Here is a 13,860-nt window from a genome sequence, read left to right on the forward strand (position 1 = left end):
TCGTTGTGGTTTTGGAAATGCTGAGCTTGACTATTCCAATTTATGTAGCAGCTGATCACACAAGCAGATGCTCTAGGAGAGGGAGAAAGGGCGAAGATTAATTAGGAGATATACCCAGGTTTCAAATCCACAACCTTAAACGTCTCTGGGAACATGAAAACATGTATGGCACAAGTTGCGGGTGTTTGTGTGCATTGAAGAGAAAGGGTGGGCTGGAAGCCCTGGGATGTGTGTAATTTGTAAAGGTTCGTGCTGTGAGGTAGGTGTGTGCCTGTATATCTTCTGGAGCTTTCATTCTCACATCCCAATCTCTCTCCCCCTGCTGCTCTGAAATAGCATCTGGGATAAGGGGTCATGAATATTTCACAAGGATAATTACCTGACCTGGAAAGACTCAGCCTGCTGGAGTCTTGCTGGCAGATTTAATGGCACTTTCCTCCCGATTCACTGCTCAGCATGACCCTTACTACAGCCTCGGCCTTAGTGTGTGTACCCCCCTGCCAATTAACCCTAACTTCAGTTGACCCACTCACTCCTGGCATAACCCCCTCCCCAACATTGTGGAGTAATTCTTCAGATCATCCTGCCTACACCTCCCCCCACCCCATCCCCAGTTCTCCTCCCTCTCCCCATTTCTGAAATCCTGATAATAATCTGCTCTCTGCTTAACTCTTGCCCCCAGCATGAAGCATACATGTAGATATGTCCGGGAGCGTGCACAGAGACACCCTGCACCTGTATGCTCACATTTAACTCTGACTACTAGCAGACAAAGGCTAAAAATAGCTCTCTCTTCCAGCTCTCCTCTCTCTCTCTTATGTGAAGTTAAATTAAGAAAGCCGCCCTTAGACTAGGAGGATACATGCTCTTCCTGCCATTTCAGCCCAAGTGCCAACAACTCTATCCCTTTCCACATGCTGAGAAAGACCCTTTCTAACCCTACCACTCTGCCACAATTTGCAGTCTCCAGAAGATTATTAAGCATGAGAAACCCTGGTGCCAGCCATAAAACCCCCAGATCCCTCTAGATACATAGGTCAGGGCTCTATTTATTTCAGAACGCACTGGATCTCGCATGTTGCTGCAAAACAGACTAAGCTGTGGCATATTTTGAAAACTCAGAACAAATCTAATAGAGCAGATAGGAGTGTTGGATTTAGACTGTCTTCCTGTTGGCAAACACAGGGAAGGAAAGAAGTAGAAAAAAATGTTTTTAATATATTGTGTTGCCAAAAAGTAAAGGTTTTGGCAAATAAACAAAAGAAATCAGGCAAAACAAATCTTAAAACAAAAGGAAAACTGTATGAGAAGTGCCAACACAGAACATTTTCAAAGTAACAAGTCACTTAAAGGACAATTTCTGTTTCATTTGAATTATTGGTGACAGATTTTCTTCTTTAGAATGAGAACAATATACCTGTGTATTTTTTTTAATATATGGGACCCAGAAAGAATTCTGCATAACCAGAAAACAAGAGATCAGGGTTCTGGGGGGTGGGGAATTACAGTGGTACTTTGGTACTCATTGTTAATTTGTTCTGGGAGGTGCTATGAGTATCAAAAATGATGAGTCCCAAACAAATGTTTCCCATAAGGAATAATTAGTCAGTCAGAAGGCAGTTGACACTGACAGTTTTTAGCTTGTGCGTTGAGTACCAAACAAACGATGAGTACTGGGACAAAATTTTTACGTCAAAATGCTTTGAGTACCAAATTCAAAGCAGTTGGGTACCAAGGTACCACTGTGTTCTGAACATCATTTTATGATCAGTCCTACGCTAGCAAGGCTCTGCATTGGTCCTGGAGAATGTTCTCTTCTATGATTGAAAGAATAACTGAATGGACCTGAAAAATGAACACTAGCGCCACTTACAACTCTGATTCTTTCTTAACACTCATAGGAATCCTTGCAATGGCTTTCCATCTTACTCAGATGGAATATTTCCACCTGACATCATAATGAGTGGGCTGGTTTTGAAAGTGTTATTTTTGAGACTCTGAATGGAGGTCTTCCACGCTGCTTCTTCTGACTTGATCTCACTAAACTCTTCTTTTCCAACTAGATCTAACACACTCCCAGGAGAATGTTATTTTCCCCATGGCTACTGTGGGCCTGGCCAAGCCATGTCTGTGTTCCCAGCAGTCCCAACAATTTCCTTCCCAAAGGGCAGATTAAGGGTGACCAAAGCTTTAAAATTAAGGCATTTTAATTGTTGCATTCTGTATTGTGTAAACCACTGAAATATTTGTGTTTAAAGGCAGCATAATCAGGCTACTCAGTCAGTAGTTTGATCTGATCAGAATGGGGGGGGGGAAACAATTTCAATCTAAGTCTGTAACAGCTGTTAACCTATTTGCTGACCAATTTCTAGTACATTCGGACTTAGTCTGGTCAGAAATCTCCAGAATCTCTTCAATTGACTACATTATTTTTAGGCATACCATTTGACAAAGTAAACACATAACTGCAGGAACCATTTGCATTATAGAAGCTACATCAGGGAATCAGGCTCATGCAGGTTCCTTCTAGAGTGTGTGTCCTTTGGCAAAGCTCAGTTACAGTCTTGATCTTAGGAAGAACAGTTATACTGATGTGTGTTTTGAATAAGTGAAAAGCCCAGATAACTTCAGTGTGATCTTTTTCAGCAGTCCAAGGGCATTGGACTGGATGGGAAGGTATTTCAACTGGTCCCAAAACAAGAATGAGTAGTGGGGAAAATGTGGATAGGAAAGAAGCGTCCCTTTCAAGCTACTTTCTAGGTTATTAAGTGGAATGTTTAAGCAGCTTAGTTCACAATACACTGAATTGTTGTGTATTACATTGTTCATTTGGTTGAGTGACTAAGTTGTTCCAGCCATATCAAAATACTTCAATATTTCTCTAACTGTCCATTGTGGTAAAAGGGGAGACATGGAGGCATCAGAGGAAAGTCACACCCATCAAAATTAAGACCATTTTTTTTATGAATAAAGATCAATTCACATGAATTTATCATATGATTGCAACCTTTCTCTAAAGATTTAATTACAGAAGTGAAGGGACTGCAAAAATCATTAAATCCAGCTTTCCACAGCCTGGTGCCCTCTTACGTTAGATCAGACTTCCAGTCAAACCAAGTAGATATACCCATGATGGCTGAAGGTGTTGGGAGTTTTAGTTCAAATTGTCTGGATGTCACTGAACTGGGGAAGGCAGATTCGAACTAACTGCTTGTCAGTGCAGAAAATCCATTGTTAAGAATATTTGATATGGATTACTGAGAAACTGAATGGTCCCCTATCTACCCAAGAGTCATCCAACAATTTCTGGTTTCAATAGCCCATGGAGCAAACTTCCACCATCACACCACTATCAATTAAGATGACCAACATTACAATTAAGTGTGTGAATTGCTCCCCTGGGGTCCCTTCAATTAATTAAAAAAAACCACCAGATAATAAGAAGTCAAAAGTGATCACAGCCCCAAATTTGGATTATTATTATTTTTTCTTTAGTTCTGGAAGAGGACATGGTATCCTTTAGTCGAGGGGTCCTATCCTATGAGACAGAGGAGGCACTTATATGCGTGAAAGGATATTGTTAAAAGAATGGAGGCTCTGAAAAAAGAGGTCCTCATCCATAGTTCCTTCTCATGCACAGAAGAGATCCTTGCCCTGTAGAGGATATGGAGACTACAGAAGGCTCCTTACACACTCAAGAAGCAGTAGGATTTAAGGAACATCTCTAACAAGAGAGTTTCGCAATACTCTAGAAATTAAAAAAAAAAGGATTGCCCTTGCCATATGTTCATGAAATATAACAGGTGCCACATAGAAAGTGGCTTCAAGTCTCACAATTGGCCAGAAAGCAGCAGCAGCAGTAACAGACCTAGTCAGTCTTCCTTTACCCCTGGGTGAGGGTGAAGGTGAATCACTTTGGCCTCAGCTAAGTGCTGGGTAGGGATCCAGCCTTCCCACAGTCTCAAAGTTCCCAGACTGTATTAGCAATCAGTAGAGTAACCACCCTCCATTGTCAAAACTATGAAAGTTCCAACAGAATGAATAGACAGGAAAGGATAAATAACCGGCAGCTGATCCTGATTGCTCCGGAGTCCAGAGAAGAGCAAGAAGTTCCTAGGCATCCCTTTTTCAGTTGGCTTCCTTCTCCATTACCATAACTCCCCCAGTAGTCATCTTCTGTAGGTGGATCATACTTGGGGCTCTGGATGTCATTGGCCGGGACATCCCTATAGAAGGAGGAAGGATCAGCAGGAGGGGATCCTCCAAGGCCATAGAGATGATTAGATGAGCCATTGGGGTGCGGATGAGGGTGAGGGTGTGGATGGGGGTGAGGGTGAGGGTGGGGGCGAGGATGGGGGTGAGCCGGTCCATTTTCCCATTCAGGCCTACAGCTCCAGTCAAACTCAATAGGGTGATGGTTGGTCGGAGGGCAGCCTTGAAAGACTGCTTCATTCAGATATCGCATGTCATGCCCCTTGCGTTCTGCAGGAGAGGTGCATATGACGTCTGAGATGGAGACATGCGTGCGCTGGAACCAGGACCAAAGGGAGTAGGCACGGCAGTCACAGGCCCAGGGATTGTTGTTGAGGCGCAGAAACTCCAGGGAGGGCAAATCTGAGAGTGTTTCTCCGGACAGAGTTGTCAGGCTATTGTTGAACAAATATAGAATGGTAAGCTTTCCCAAATCATGAAAAGCCCACGTAGGAATGGTGTGCAGGTGATTCCGGTGCAGCAACAGGCGGTCTAATCCAGACAGGCCACGGAAGACATTCTCTGAGAGCTTCCAGATTTTGTTCCCATGCAGGAAAAGATGGCTCAGGTTAGCTAAGTCCACAAAAAGGTCATCCTGGGAGACAGAGGAAGAATGAAAGCTGTGAAATTCGGCTTTTGTGAAATAGCTCACCCGAGTAGCCTCCCCTACCCCTGAAATGCTGCAAACTCAATTCATTGCCCAACATCCCAGACTCTTCAGTCAACCTTCCCCTGCTTCTCCCTGCTTTGGTTTGCTGTTGCATGGGAGCCTAACATGTTTTTATTATATCGACCCCTGTCCTTTAATGTCCCGCAGAGCAAGAGAGAAGCATTCTGCCTCCGTGTGCAACCAACATTGTCTCCTCCAACTAAGGATGTGGCTGGAGGCAGTGAGGCATAATCTGTAAATGCATTTTTACTGCTGCAGGGCCAGACTGCAGTTTCTCCACTCTTAAGCCACAGCGCCTGCAGCTGGATAGGTGTGTGGTTTTAGAGTGAGTTGCTGGCAGGGCGTTGTGCCTTTCGGGATGATCCAGCACGAAGATGAAGGTTGAGAGCCACACCAGTTCTTTGCCAGTTTTCAGAAAAAATTGGGAGGGGGTATTTCTCTCTTGGGAGATATTTCAAAGATTAAACCATCTATTTTCATAGTATTCTTAAGAAGTAAATCCCTCATGTCACATCCCTGTTCTGCCAAATTAGCTCTTTCCCACCTATTTTACTCAAAACCCAGAAGCCACATTTTCTTCCGATTCAGTTTTTTTCCCCTACTTCCCAGCTATATATATAGTTTCAGAAACTTTTTGGGCAAAGCCAAGCTCATTTTTGGAAGAACCCAACGTCTTCTAGGTGGGGAAAGACAACCATAAGGAAAGGAGGATCACCTCTCTCTCTGCCCCACCAGCCTTCTAGAGCAGAGCAGGATAATTTATGGCTCAAAGGCTGGGTAGCGTTCCTTTCATCGTGTTCACTTCATGACTTTCTGCCCTGATCCTGCCCATGTCTTTTAATCAGTCATGCATATATTTCGGAGCTTGGCCTTCTGCCTGGGAAAAGATTTCCCAGCCTTGCTCATGCTAGGCCAGATTCAGCAGATTGCTCACCTGTAGGCAGAGCAGGTTGTTTTCCTGAAGGTAGAGGTATTGGAGGCTGTAAAGATTGCGGAAGATCGTGTTTGGGAGGCTGCTCAGCTGACAGCGATAAAGGTGCAAAGACTGCAGCCGTTCAAGCCCACGGAAAGTATCTGGTTCAAGTGTGCGCAAATTGTGGTTGTCCCCCAGATCCAGCTCCTCGAGAACCTGGAGATGGCGGAAAGTGGCTGGCTGGATGGAGGAGATATTGTTGGAGTAGAGCCAGAGGGTGATGAGGCTGGGCCCAAACATTCCAGGTCTCAGGGTCCCAATCAGGTTGTTTTGTAGAAAGAGGCGCTGGGCATTGGGCGGTAGTATCCGTGGCACAGAGGAGAAGTTATTGGCCTGGCAGCTCACTGTGGGTGGGGAAAAGTAGCAGGTGCAAAGCATAGGACACATTGAAGATCCAAAGGGCAAGGTCAACAGCAGGAGGAAGGTAGGAGTCAAGCCTGCAAGAGAAGAACATGGGTTAAGGCTCTTTGCTTCCCAGGAATCTGTGAAGTTGGAATTGTTTGGTAGTGCTCATTCCCCTTTGTCCACTGATCATATGAACTATTCTAAGAAATCTTTATACTACCCTAACCTAAATGGTACATTGTATTATCTCATTATAGTACCTTCATTAAGTACAAACCAGTAGGCTCAGTTATTAAGTTTTCAATGAAATTGTAAACGATCAGAATAGATTGGCAACATACTACTCTAGACAACTTCCTTTCCGTAGATATTTTGAAAAACCTTTTGCCAGTTGCATATTCCATCTCTTACCTGTGGTCTCTTGAGTACTGACTGCTGTTTTAATTGAATTACAAGGGAGCCAAAGCTCCCTCCCCCCCCCCCCCATTTTCTAAGAGCTTGGCTGCAGAGAGAAATAATCCTCAATCGTGAGATTTACGAAGGCGCAAAGTTGGCAAGCATGCAAGGCACAATCCCACGTGAGACGTAAGCATGCCTGTGTATGCACTTCACTAGGCAAGACAAGCAAAGGTTTGGCCATGCGTGTCTCTTCACAGATGGTCTCACATGAGCACTCCCCTTGCACGTGTGCATGGTTTCCTACCTCTGTATGCATGCGTGTGGGCGGTGTGACGTGATGAACGAGTAACACAAGCTGCCAATGCTGTTTCAGTAGTTCACACCACCTCCACTCAAGTCCTCTTCTCTTCCCACTCTTCCCTCCAGCCTCCCGTCTCTTTCTGACAAGCACCACACAAACGCAGGAGCTTTTCAAGCTACCTCCTCCAGAACTGGAGATCTGAACTCAACCCTATTCTGATCAGCACCCTAAGCTTCAAACTGCAAGAAAGTTCCTTCAGCAAGACATGGATTACATTCCCTTTTCAGTTTTAATCCTTCTACACAAAGTGCACTGAGAAAAAGCTCCAATTGATGGAGTGCGATGACTCGCAGCTACTCCAGGAGTAGAGATTCCGTGGGGAGGGCGGGGGTCGGGGAGGGAGGGCCGAAGCATTTCCTCTACTTCATTTTAGGCTGTTTTCCTTGAAATGGATATTGCAACTCTCTCCCCTCTTTCTGCTGGCAGAATCCACCTGAAATGGGAGGCCTGAAAAAGGGAATTGTTACCTGGTAAAGTACAAGCTGGCAGCCCCCACATCCCAACCCGGTCCTGACCCTGAAAAGGGCTCCGTCTATTCTGTATCTATCCGTCTGCCCCTTTATTGTGCTGCAAAACTGTAAGCTCAGGTTTTATAATGACCCAATTAGAAGCAACATGCCAGAGGAGCCAGGCAATACGAACACTAGGCCAAAGGGAGCTCTCCTGCCAGCTGCTGACTGCCACCAAGGTAAGATGTCGCTGCTGCCCCAGCACTGTAATAAGGGAAGAGAATCTGGTTCTCCATCTCTCCCACCCCACCCCCCACCTCACCCTGGCAAAACCACCTTCCGTCTCATATGTTAACCGAGTGGGGAAAAAAAACCTTCACAGGCATCGTGTGGATGATAGCCATTTCCTCTAATAACGCAGGCCGATTTTCCCTCCAGGGAAAAGAGGGCCTGGGAGAGAAACAAAGCCTTTCTCTTGAGCCTGGGGAAGGGAAGCTGCACAGCTAATGTTGACTGTCTCTGGACTCTTCTCTGGTGCGATGCGAGCAACGGCTGTAACCCAAGGAGTCTCATCCATAATTCAGGCCTGTGGCTTTCGCTGGAGCTTGGGCAGAAAAAGAGGAGGGGAAGAAATTGGAAGCTTCTCCTTTCTCCCCATAAAAGCTCTCCGGCCTATCTTCGTCATCTGGATGAAAGGAATTTATAGATCTATTGGGGCAGGGGCTGATGACCCTTCCTGCTTCCTTGTAACCCAAACAGACTCACATTATTTCAATTTCCTATAACATTCCTTTTATAGGCCTCTGAGACGACCCATCCATATTCATTTTGCAGCCTCCACCCCCGTTGCTGTTATTAATGGTCACCCAAAAATGCCTTCCTGGAGTTTCATCAACACAAAACAAACATCAAGATCATCAGACCAGTTCAAGCAGAGTGTATTGGATTGGAAAGTGATGATATTAGGCCGTTCCTAACACACAATATAAGGGATGGCCCTGCTCTCAATGGTAATTCTCATGGGTGTCCTGTAATCCTTATACAGTACAAGCCAAGATGGGCCTTAATGTGTGCATTAGGCAGTTGCTCAGAAATGGCTTTTGCAGAGATTAAAATCCTTGATTCTCAGAAGAAAAACTTCACTGAACATTCATTAACCTTGTAAGATGATTAGAGTTTGCAAGTCGTGTTAAAACAAGCCCTTCAGCATCTTCCAGCTTTTAGCCACCTTGCTATGATGAATTACCACTCCGTGCAAAAGGCGCAGGAACAAACTCACTCTGTCATGGAGAGGAAGCAGCAGCTTCTGACAGAGGAATCCTCCCCTCCCCCAACTCCAGGTGTCCAAAATGCAGGGAATTCCACACACAATTGTTTATCCTTCAGGAAGTTTATCCTTCAGGAAGGCGCGATGGTACATCCTGGCAAACAAACCAGGCCTTCAGGGCAATTGAATGAAAGGGAGAAGAGTCTGGAGCAAAACTGTCTGAGTTGCTAACTGGAATCAGGTGTGTAGTTCTGTATCTTATGTAGACATCTTTGAAACAGTGCAACACTCCATTGGTGGGAATTGGGGCTAGGTGCTTATCAAAGTAGAAGGAGTTAAGAAATTAGTACCACAGAGGTCCATCGACATGTGTAGGTGATAACGGTACATACTTCCACCAGCTCCATTTATATCCTGAGATGTAGGAGTATAAAATAACCGCTAGCAGATGCGTTTGCTAACCCAAGGAGGAAGGAGAAGATTGGCAAAGGTTCAAATTCTACAAAAGGACTCCCCAACTACTTAAAAGTAACCATCATCTGGCTGGACTTACTGTGGAAAATAGCACTGCTTAATGGAGAGGAGAGGAAAAGAATAAATGTATCCATGTTTGCCCCCTGCAAACAGTGTTTCCCCAAAGATCAGATTCATATATAGAGTAGGAGAAAGAAGGTTATCACCTCCTCCTCCTTTTTCTCTCTCCCCTATTTTAATATTCAGTGATGAAATGAGACTGTTCTTTACCTGCCACAGTTGGTTTTGAATTCATCTTCCTGAAGGAATTCCTTCTGGTATCTGCAGGTTTCATTCTGAAAATCCTGACTATACTTAAAGGGTCTTTAAATATTTTTATTGCTTTCCTTGCATTCCTAAACCCTGGCTTTGAACTTATCCCTGTCATTCTTCCCGGCAACATTTCCTTCATCCTGTAGGGTTTTTTTTCCCCCTTCAATTGATGCCAGATCAGAATTCAATATGTGCCAGTGGCTGCATGTGATAATGAGACGTTCTCCCATCTTAACACTAGAACCTTCTTTAACAATGAAGAATTTTCATTCTCACCACCGCACTTCTATTCTTTGCCATAATTCATCGTCTACAACCTTTTTACAGTGACAACATGAGCAGCTGGAGGCTGTTGGGCCAGATCAAGTCTCTTCGGGAAGCATCATCTAATTCTCCAGTTGCTACTCTCTATAGGAAAGAGCGATGCACCAAGGTGGGCAATGAGTCACTTGAAAAAGTGCAAAGAAAGATTTTGGCTATCTCTCATGATTCCATTTTCAAGGGAAACTTCATGTCTCTCAGGTCTCTGAAGAAAACTTAACAGTTGTCAGGACTTTAAAAATCCATTTTCTGGAGTGTTGCTTTTAATATTTCCTGAAGTTGTGAATGGTTTCTCAATATCCAAATGGATCCTCGAATGGACAACCCAAACAGTTCTGCTCAACTTTAGCAAAATCCCTTTAGAAACCACACTAGGCCCAGTGAACCAATAAAGTCCATCCTGAAAAGATCAACATAAGTAGCTGTGGGGTCTACTGGTTTCAGTTCAGCCTGTGGCAGAGGACTCTGGCACCAAATGGGTCAAGATAGGCAACAGCTGACCTCTGCTCTTCATCTGACTGGTGTGGAAGCAAAACACCCCCCCCCCCACATAACTCAGGCGTGGGGGATAAAGGTGGTGTTTTTTGAGAGAGGCTGGCAGAAGCAGGAGTGACGAGTCTGACATGGCTGGTGACGTGAATGAAGCCAAACTCTTTTTGCGTCCATAATTTATCACCCCTCAAATAAAGCAGCTGCCTGTTGTTGAGTAACCCATTGAAGACCAGGCTATAAAAGGCAAGAAACAGAGCTGAGCACAAAGCCGCATCTTTTCCTCCAGGAGGGCACCGCCGTCACCACACATATTGTATCTTAAACTCTGGTCCTTCCCGTGGCACCTTATGAGCTACACACTGCCCAGACAGTGGCTGGTCAATGCATTCGGAACCCTTGCCTTGGCTTCTGCCTTACTCAATGCTCTTTGGCCTTTTTTAAAATGAATTAAGTGACGGCGGAGCATCTTTCTGAACCAGGAAACCCACTCCAGGGAAGGTTTCCCACATAAATGAGAGAGCCTGTGATCCCCACCGGCTCTCTCAATGCTGCTAAGAAGTGACCTCCACCCCACCCTTTCTCCATCCGCCAATATTACTTTAGGAATGCACACTTCACTTTCTCGGCGAGAGAGCCACCCTCGGGGGCGGGGGCGGGCTCGAGAAGGCTTTAGATGCGATCCAAGGCGATGGGCGAGTTCTCCCTCCGCCTCGGGGTCTACGGAGCTTAGGCGGAGAAAGGAGAACCTGCGGCCCTGCCCCCCCCCCTTTTGCTCCCGCTGCGGTCGAGCGCCTGCCGTAACGGCAGAGACCGGAATCCGGGCTCCGCCGTGCTTTCAGAACGGCCCTTCCGCCCGAGGCCCGCAGCTCTCGTCTGAAAACAGCGCCCGGAGGTTTCCAACTGAGCGCAACTGAGTAGGAAGCTAGGCAGGCTCTGATGGGGCAGGGAGGATCTTCCCTCGAGAGGCGCCCGCCTCCCTCCAGGGGCTCTGAAAGGAGCTGGAAAGGCTCCCGGGTTCCTGCCCCAAGTCGATCCCTTCCCCAGGTTCTCCCCGTCAGCTCTTTCGCGGCGCTAAACAGCCCTTTTCCACGCGAGGTCCCGCCGTTTCCCCCGCTCCGCGCTTTCCTCTCCCTCTTCAGCAAATCGAGCCGATCCAACTCCTCGCCCTGAGGAAAAAAAACAAAAAAAGCCATCTGCACCGGACGTGGTAGCCGGAGCGGACCCGGCTCTCCCTTACCGTACAGAGTGGATCCTAGACGGAGCAGCATGGTGCCAAGCAGATCTAGCGGACGACGGAGTGGCAGCAGAAGAGTCCAAAAGAGGGGCAGCAGAAGCTCCGGAGAAGAATGAAGAGGAAGGAGCAGGAGGAGGAGGAGGAGGAGGAGGAGGAGAGGAGGAGGAGGAGGCGGGGACAGGGAGGGGCGCGGCGGGGGAGCTCGTGGTCGGTCGAATTCCGGGCGGAATCGTTCCGAGTATCCCTAAGCGAGGCTCCTGCCGGACGGAGCGCAGACCGACCGCTGGTCGTCGGATCAGTTCTTCACAATCGCAGCGCCACCCGCGGGGAACTCATGGCCGGCCGGGACGACCATGAGTCCCGTTAGCCTCCGTTTCTCCGGCGAGAACTGCCGGACGGAGGTTCCATCTCGGGGGAGCCGACGGGGAACATTGGCTCGGCTTGGCTAGGCGCACCTCCGCGGCTCAGCCGACCACACCGCGAAAGGGAGGGAAGGGAGGCAGGCGGCAGCGCCTTATTCTCGGGGCCGGCCCGGGCTCCGCCCTCTCCGCTGCTGCTTTAACCCTTTCCAGAACGGGAGGGCCCTCCTCGCCCACTCCCGAACGAGCCACCAGCGCTCTCTCTCGCCCGCCCGCCGGGCCGCCCGCCCTGCAGTGAGCGCTCCTCCAGCCCGCCCGCCTCGCCCCTCCTTTCAGGCGTCATCGCGTCTGGTCCCCGGGTGGATTGAATTCCGTGCCCTTTTGCCCAAAGCAAGAAAGGGAACGGCGGGAGACGCAGCGCCGCATATACATAACCTTTTGGCGTTGGGTATTTATTAATCCGGATTAATTCACATTTCCATTCAAGCGCTGGCATCTCGGTCTGTCTTTTCAGTCTTGGCTAGAAAGAAGCCCGATCGATTTCAGGCATTGCAATCCTGCGAGCCGGCAGTCATTCCCTCGCGACTCAGAGGGACTTAATGTTGTTGCTGAATGGGCTGGTTAACTAAAGTTAAGGGATCCTTGGGATGCAGTAGGAAATCTGAGCATGCGCCTCAAGCACACCTGTTTCACTGCTCCAAAAGCGGGACTCCGTCGATTGGGAGAAGCGAAGACTTGAAGTGGGTGTGCTCTGAATCTAAATTCTAGCCAGGCTCTTAGGAAGGGGGTGGGGCCGGAAACTTTTCCTGGCAAAGGTCAAGTGAAAATGAGGAGGAAGGGCCTTTGGGCGGGGCGGGGCGGGGCGGGGCGGGGGGGGGGTGCCCAATGTGGTGAGAAATCTCTGCTGGGAAAATCAGGCAAGTGCATAAGTGTGAATACACCTCCATCCCACAGATTCCCGCTTGTCCCACCTAAATTAAAGATGATATCTTTGGGAACACTGGCATCGGATTTTTGTTGGAGTTGGAGCAACCGGGGCTAGCGATGTAATTAGATAAATGGGAAGAAATGAAAGGTCCCGCTTTCCCGAGGAGGGCTATTTGCAGAGCGCCTCCTCCTAGTCCTCCCCACTTTCATGACCCGAAGACCCGAAGGGATGAAGGATTGTAGCTGAAATTCTAGAGTAATTAGAGCAGAATTAACAACTGTGTGTGGTCGGTTTACAGCGAGGAGCAGAAGAACATTTCATGCGGTGATGTGGAACCTGGGCCCTCCGGATGGTGCTGAAGGACAGCTCCCGAGGAAGGCCGCCTTCGCATTGGCCATTTTGATGGAGACTGCTGGGAGTTGTCGATCTATAGCTTCGGGAGAGCTGCCTGTTCTCCTCTAATGTGAAATCCGGGACCTCCTGAAAATTCGCTTTCTGTCAGCAGTTGCTTACTTGCAACTTTTCGCACTGAAGTTCCACATCCGGTAATAGTCACATGCAGCGTGCAATCCTCGCTTTCTAATCGGGGGGAAAAAAAAATCCCAGTGGGATTCATGCCCAGATTACGCGTGTATCTCTTCAGGACGTGCTTCTCTGCTTCTCTTTTAGAAATTCCTGTAGCGTTTGATTTATGAAGGAAGAGGGAGGGAGGGGCTTATCCTGGCATCATCTGTCAAAGTCCTGCCTCTCCAGAAAGCAAAGGCTCGTCCTTCCGATGGACAACGTCAATGCTCAGGCATAACTTTTTCATGGAGCGAGCGCTGGGTTGCAGTGCAGCGCTTCCTCCTGCGGGATTCTAGCCGAATGGCAGGTTCGCTGCTTCAGGCAATTACAGTATAAACAGGCCGTGAGAGTTTAGCTGGTTCTTACACCAAAACCACATCCTGGAGTCTGTTATCACACAAGGATCTAGGGGCCCATCCGTGAACCTCTAAGAAAACCCATGAAACCCATGCATGGCCCAA

At 47.6% G+C, this 13,860-nt stretch overlaps 1 protein-coding gene across 2 annotated transcripts; it reads right to left on the reverse strand.

The window, feature by feature from the left end:
* Positions 1-1,198: 1,198 nt before the first annotated feature.
* On the reverse strand, positions 1,199-12,481 carry RTN4RL2 (reticulon 4 receptor like 2). Of its 2 annotated transcripts, none has more exons than XM_034420338.3 (3): positions 12,343-12,481; positions 5,856-6,331; positions 1,199-4,846 (listed from the first exon to the last, which is right to left on the reverse strand). In XM_034420338.3, the coding sequence occupies exons 1-3, from the start codon at positions 12,401-12,403 to the stop codon at positions 4,019-4,021; spliced, it is 1,365 nt and encodes a 454-aa protein (XP_034276229.2). In that variant the 5' UTR covers positions 12,404-12,481; the 3' UTR covers positions 1,199-4,018. The 2 variants fall into 2 exon arrangements, with proteins under 2 accessions (XP_034276229.2, XP_034276230.2); XM_034420339.3 differs by lacking the exon at positions 12,343-12,481 and adding an exon at positions 11,552-12,237.
* Positions 12,482-13,860: the final 1,379 nt, after the last annotated feature.

This window comes from Pantherophis guttatus, chromosome 1, assembly GCF_059756535.1.
Source record: "Pantherophis guttatus breed Tessera chromosome 1, ASM5975653v1, whole genome shotgun sequence".
Lineage (NCBI taxonomy): Eukaryota > Metazoa > Chordata > Lepidosauria > Squamata > Colubridae > Pantherophis > Pantherophis guttatus.

What these genes read in the sequence shown, in the direction of transcription:
- RTN4RL2 (XM_034420338.3), bottom strand. Translation starts at nt 12,403, where the DNA reads ATGCCAGCGCTTGAATGGAAATGTGAATTAATCCGGATTAATAAATAC. An exon ending in TAAATACCCAACGCCAAAAG is followed by an intron (nt 6,332 to 12,342) that starts GTTATGTATATG and finishes CTTCTCTTGCAG; the next exon opens with GCTTGACTCCTACCTTCCTC. An exon ending in ACAACCTGCTCTGCCTACAG is followed by an intron (nt 4,847 to 5,855) that starts GTGAGCAATCTG and finishes TCTGTCTCCCAG; the next exon opens with GATGACCTTTTTGTGGACTT.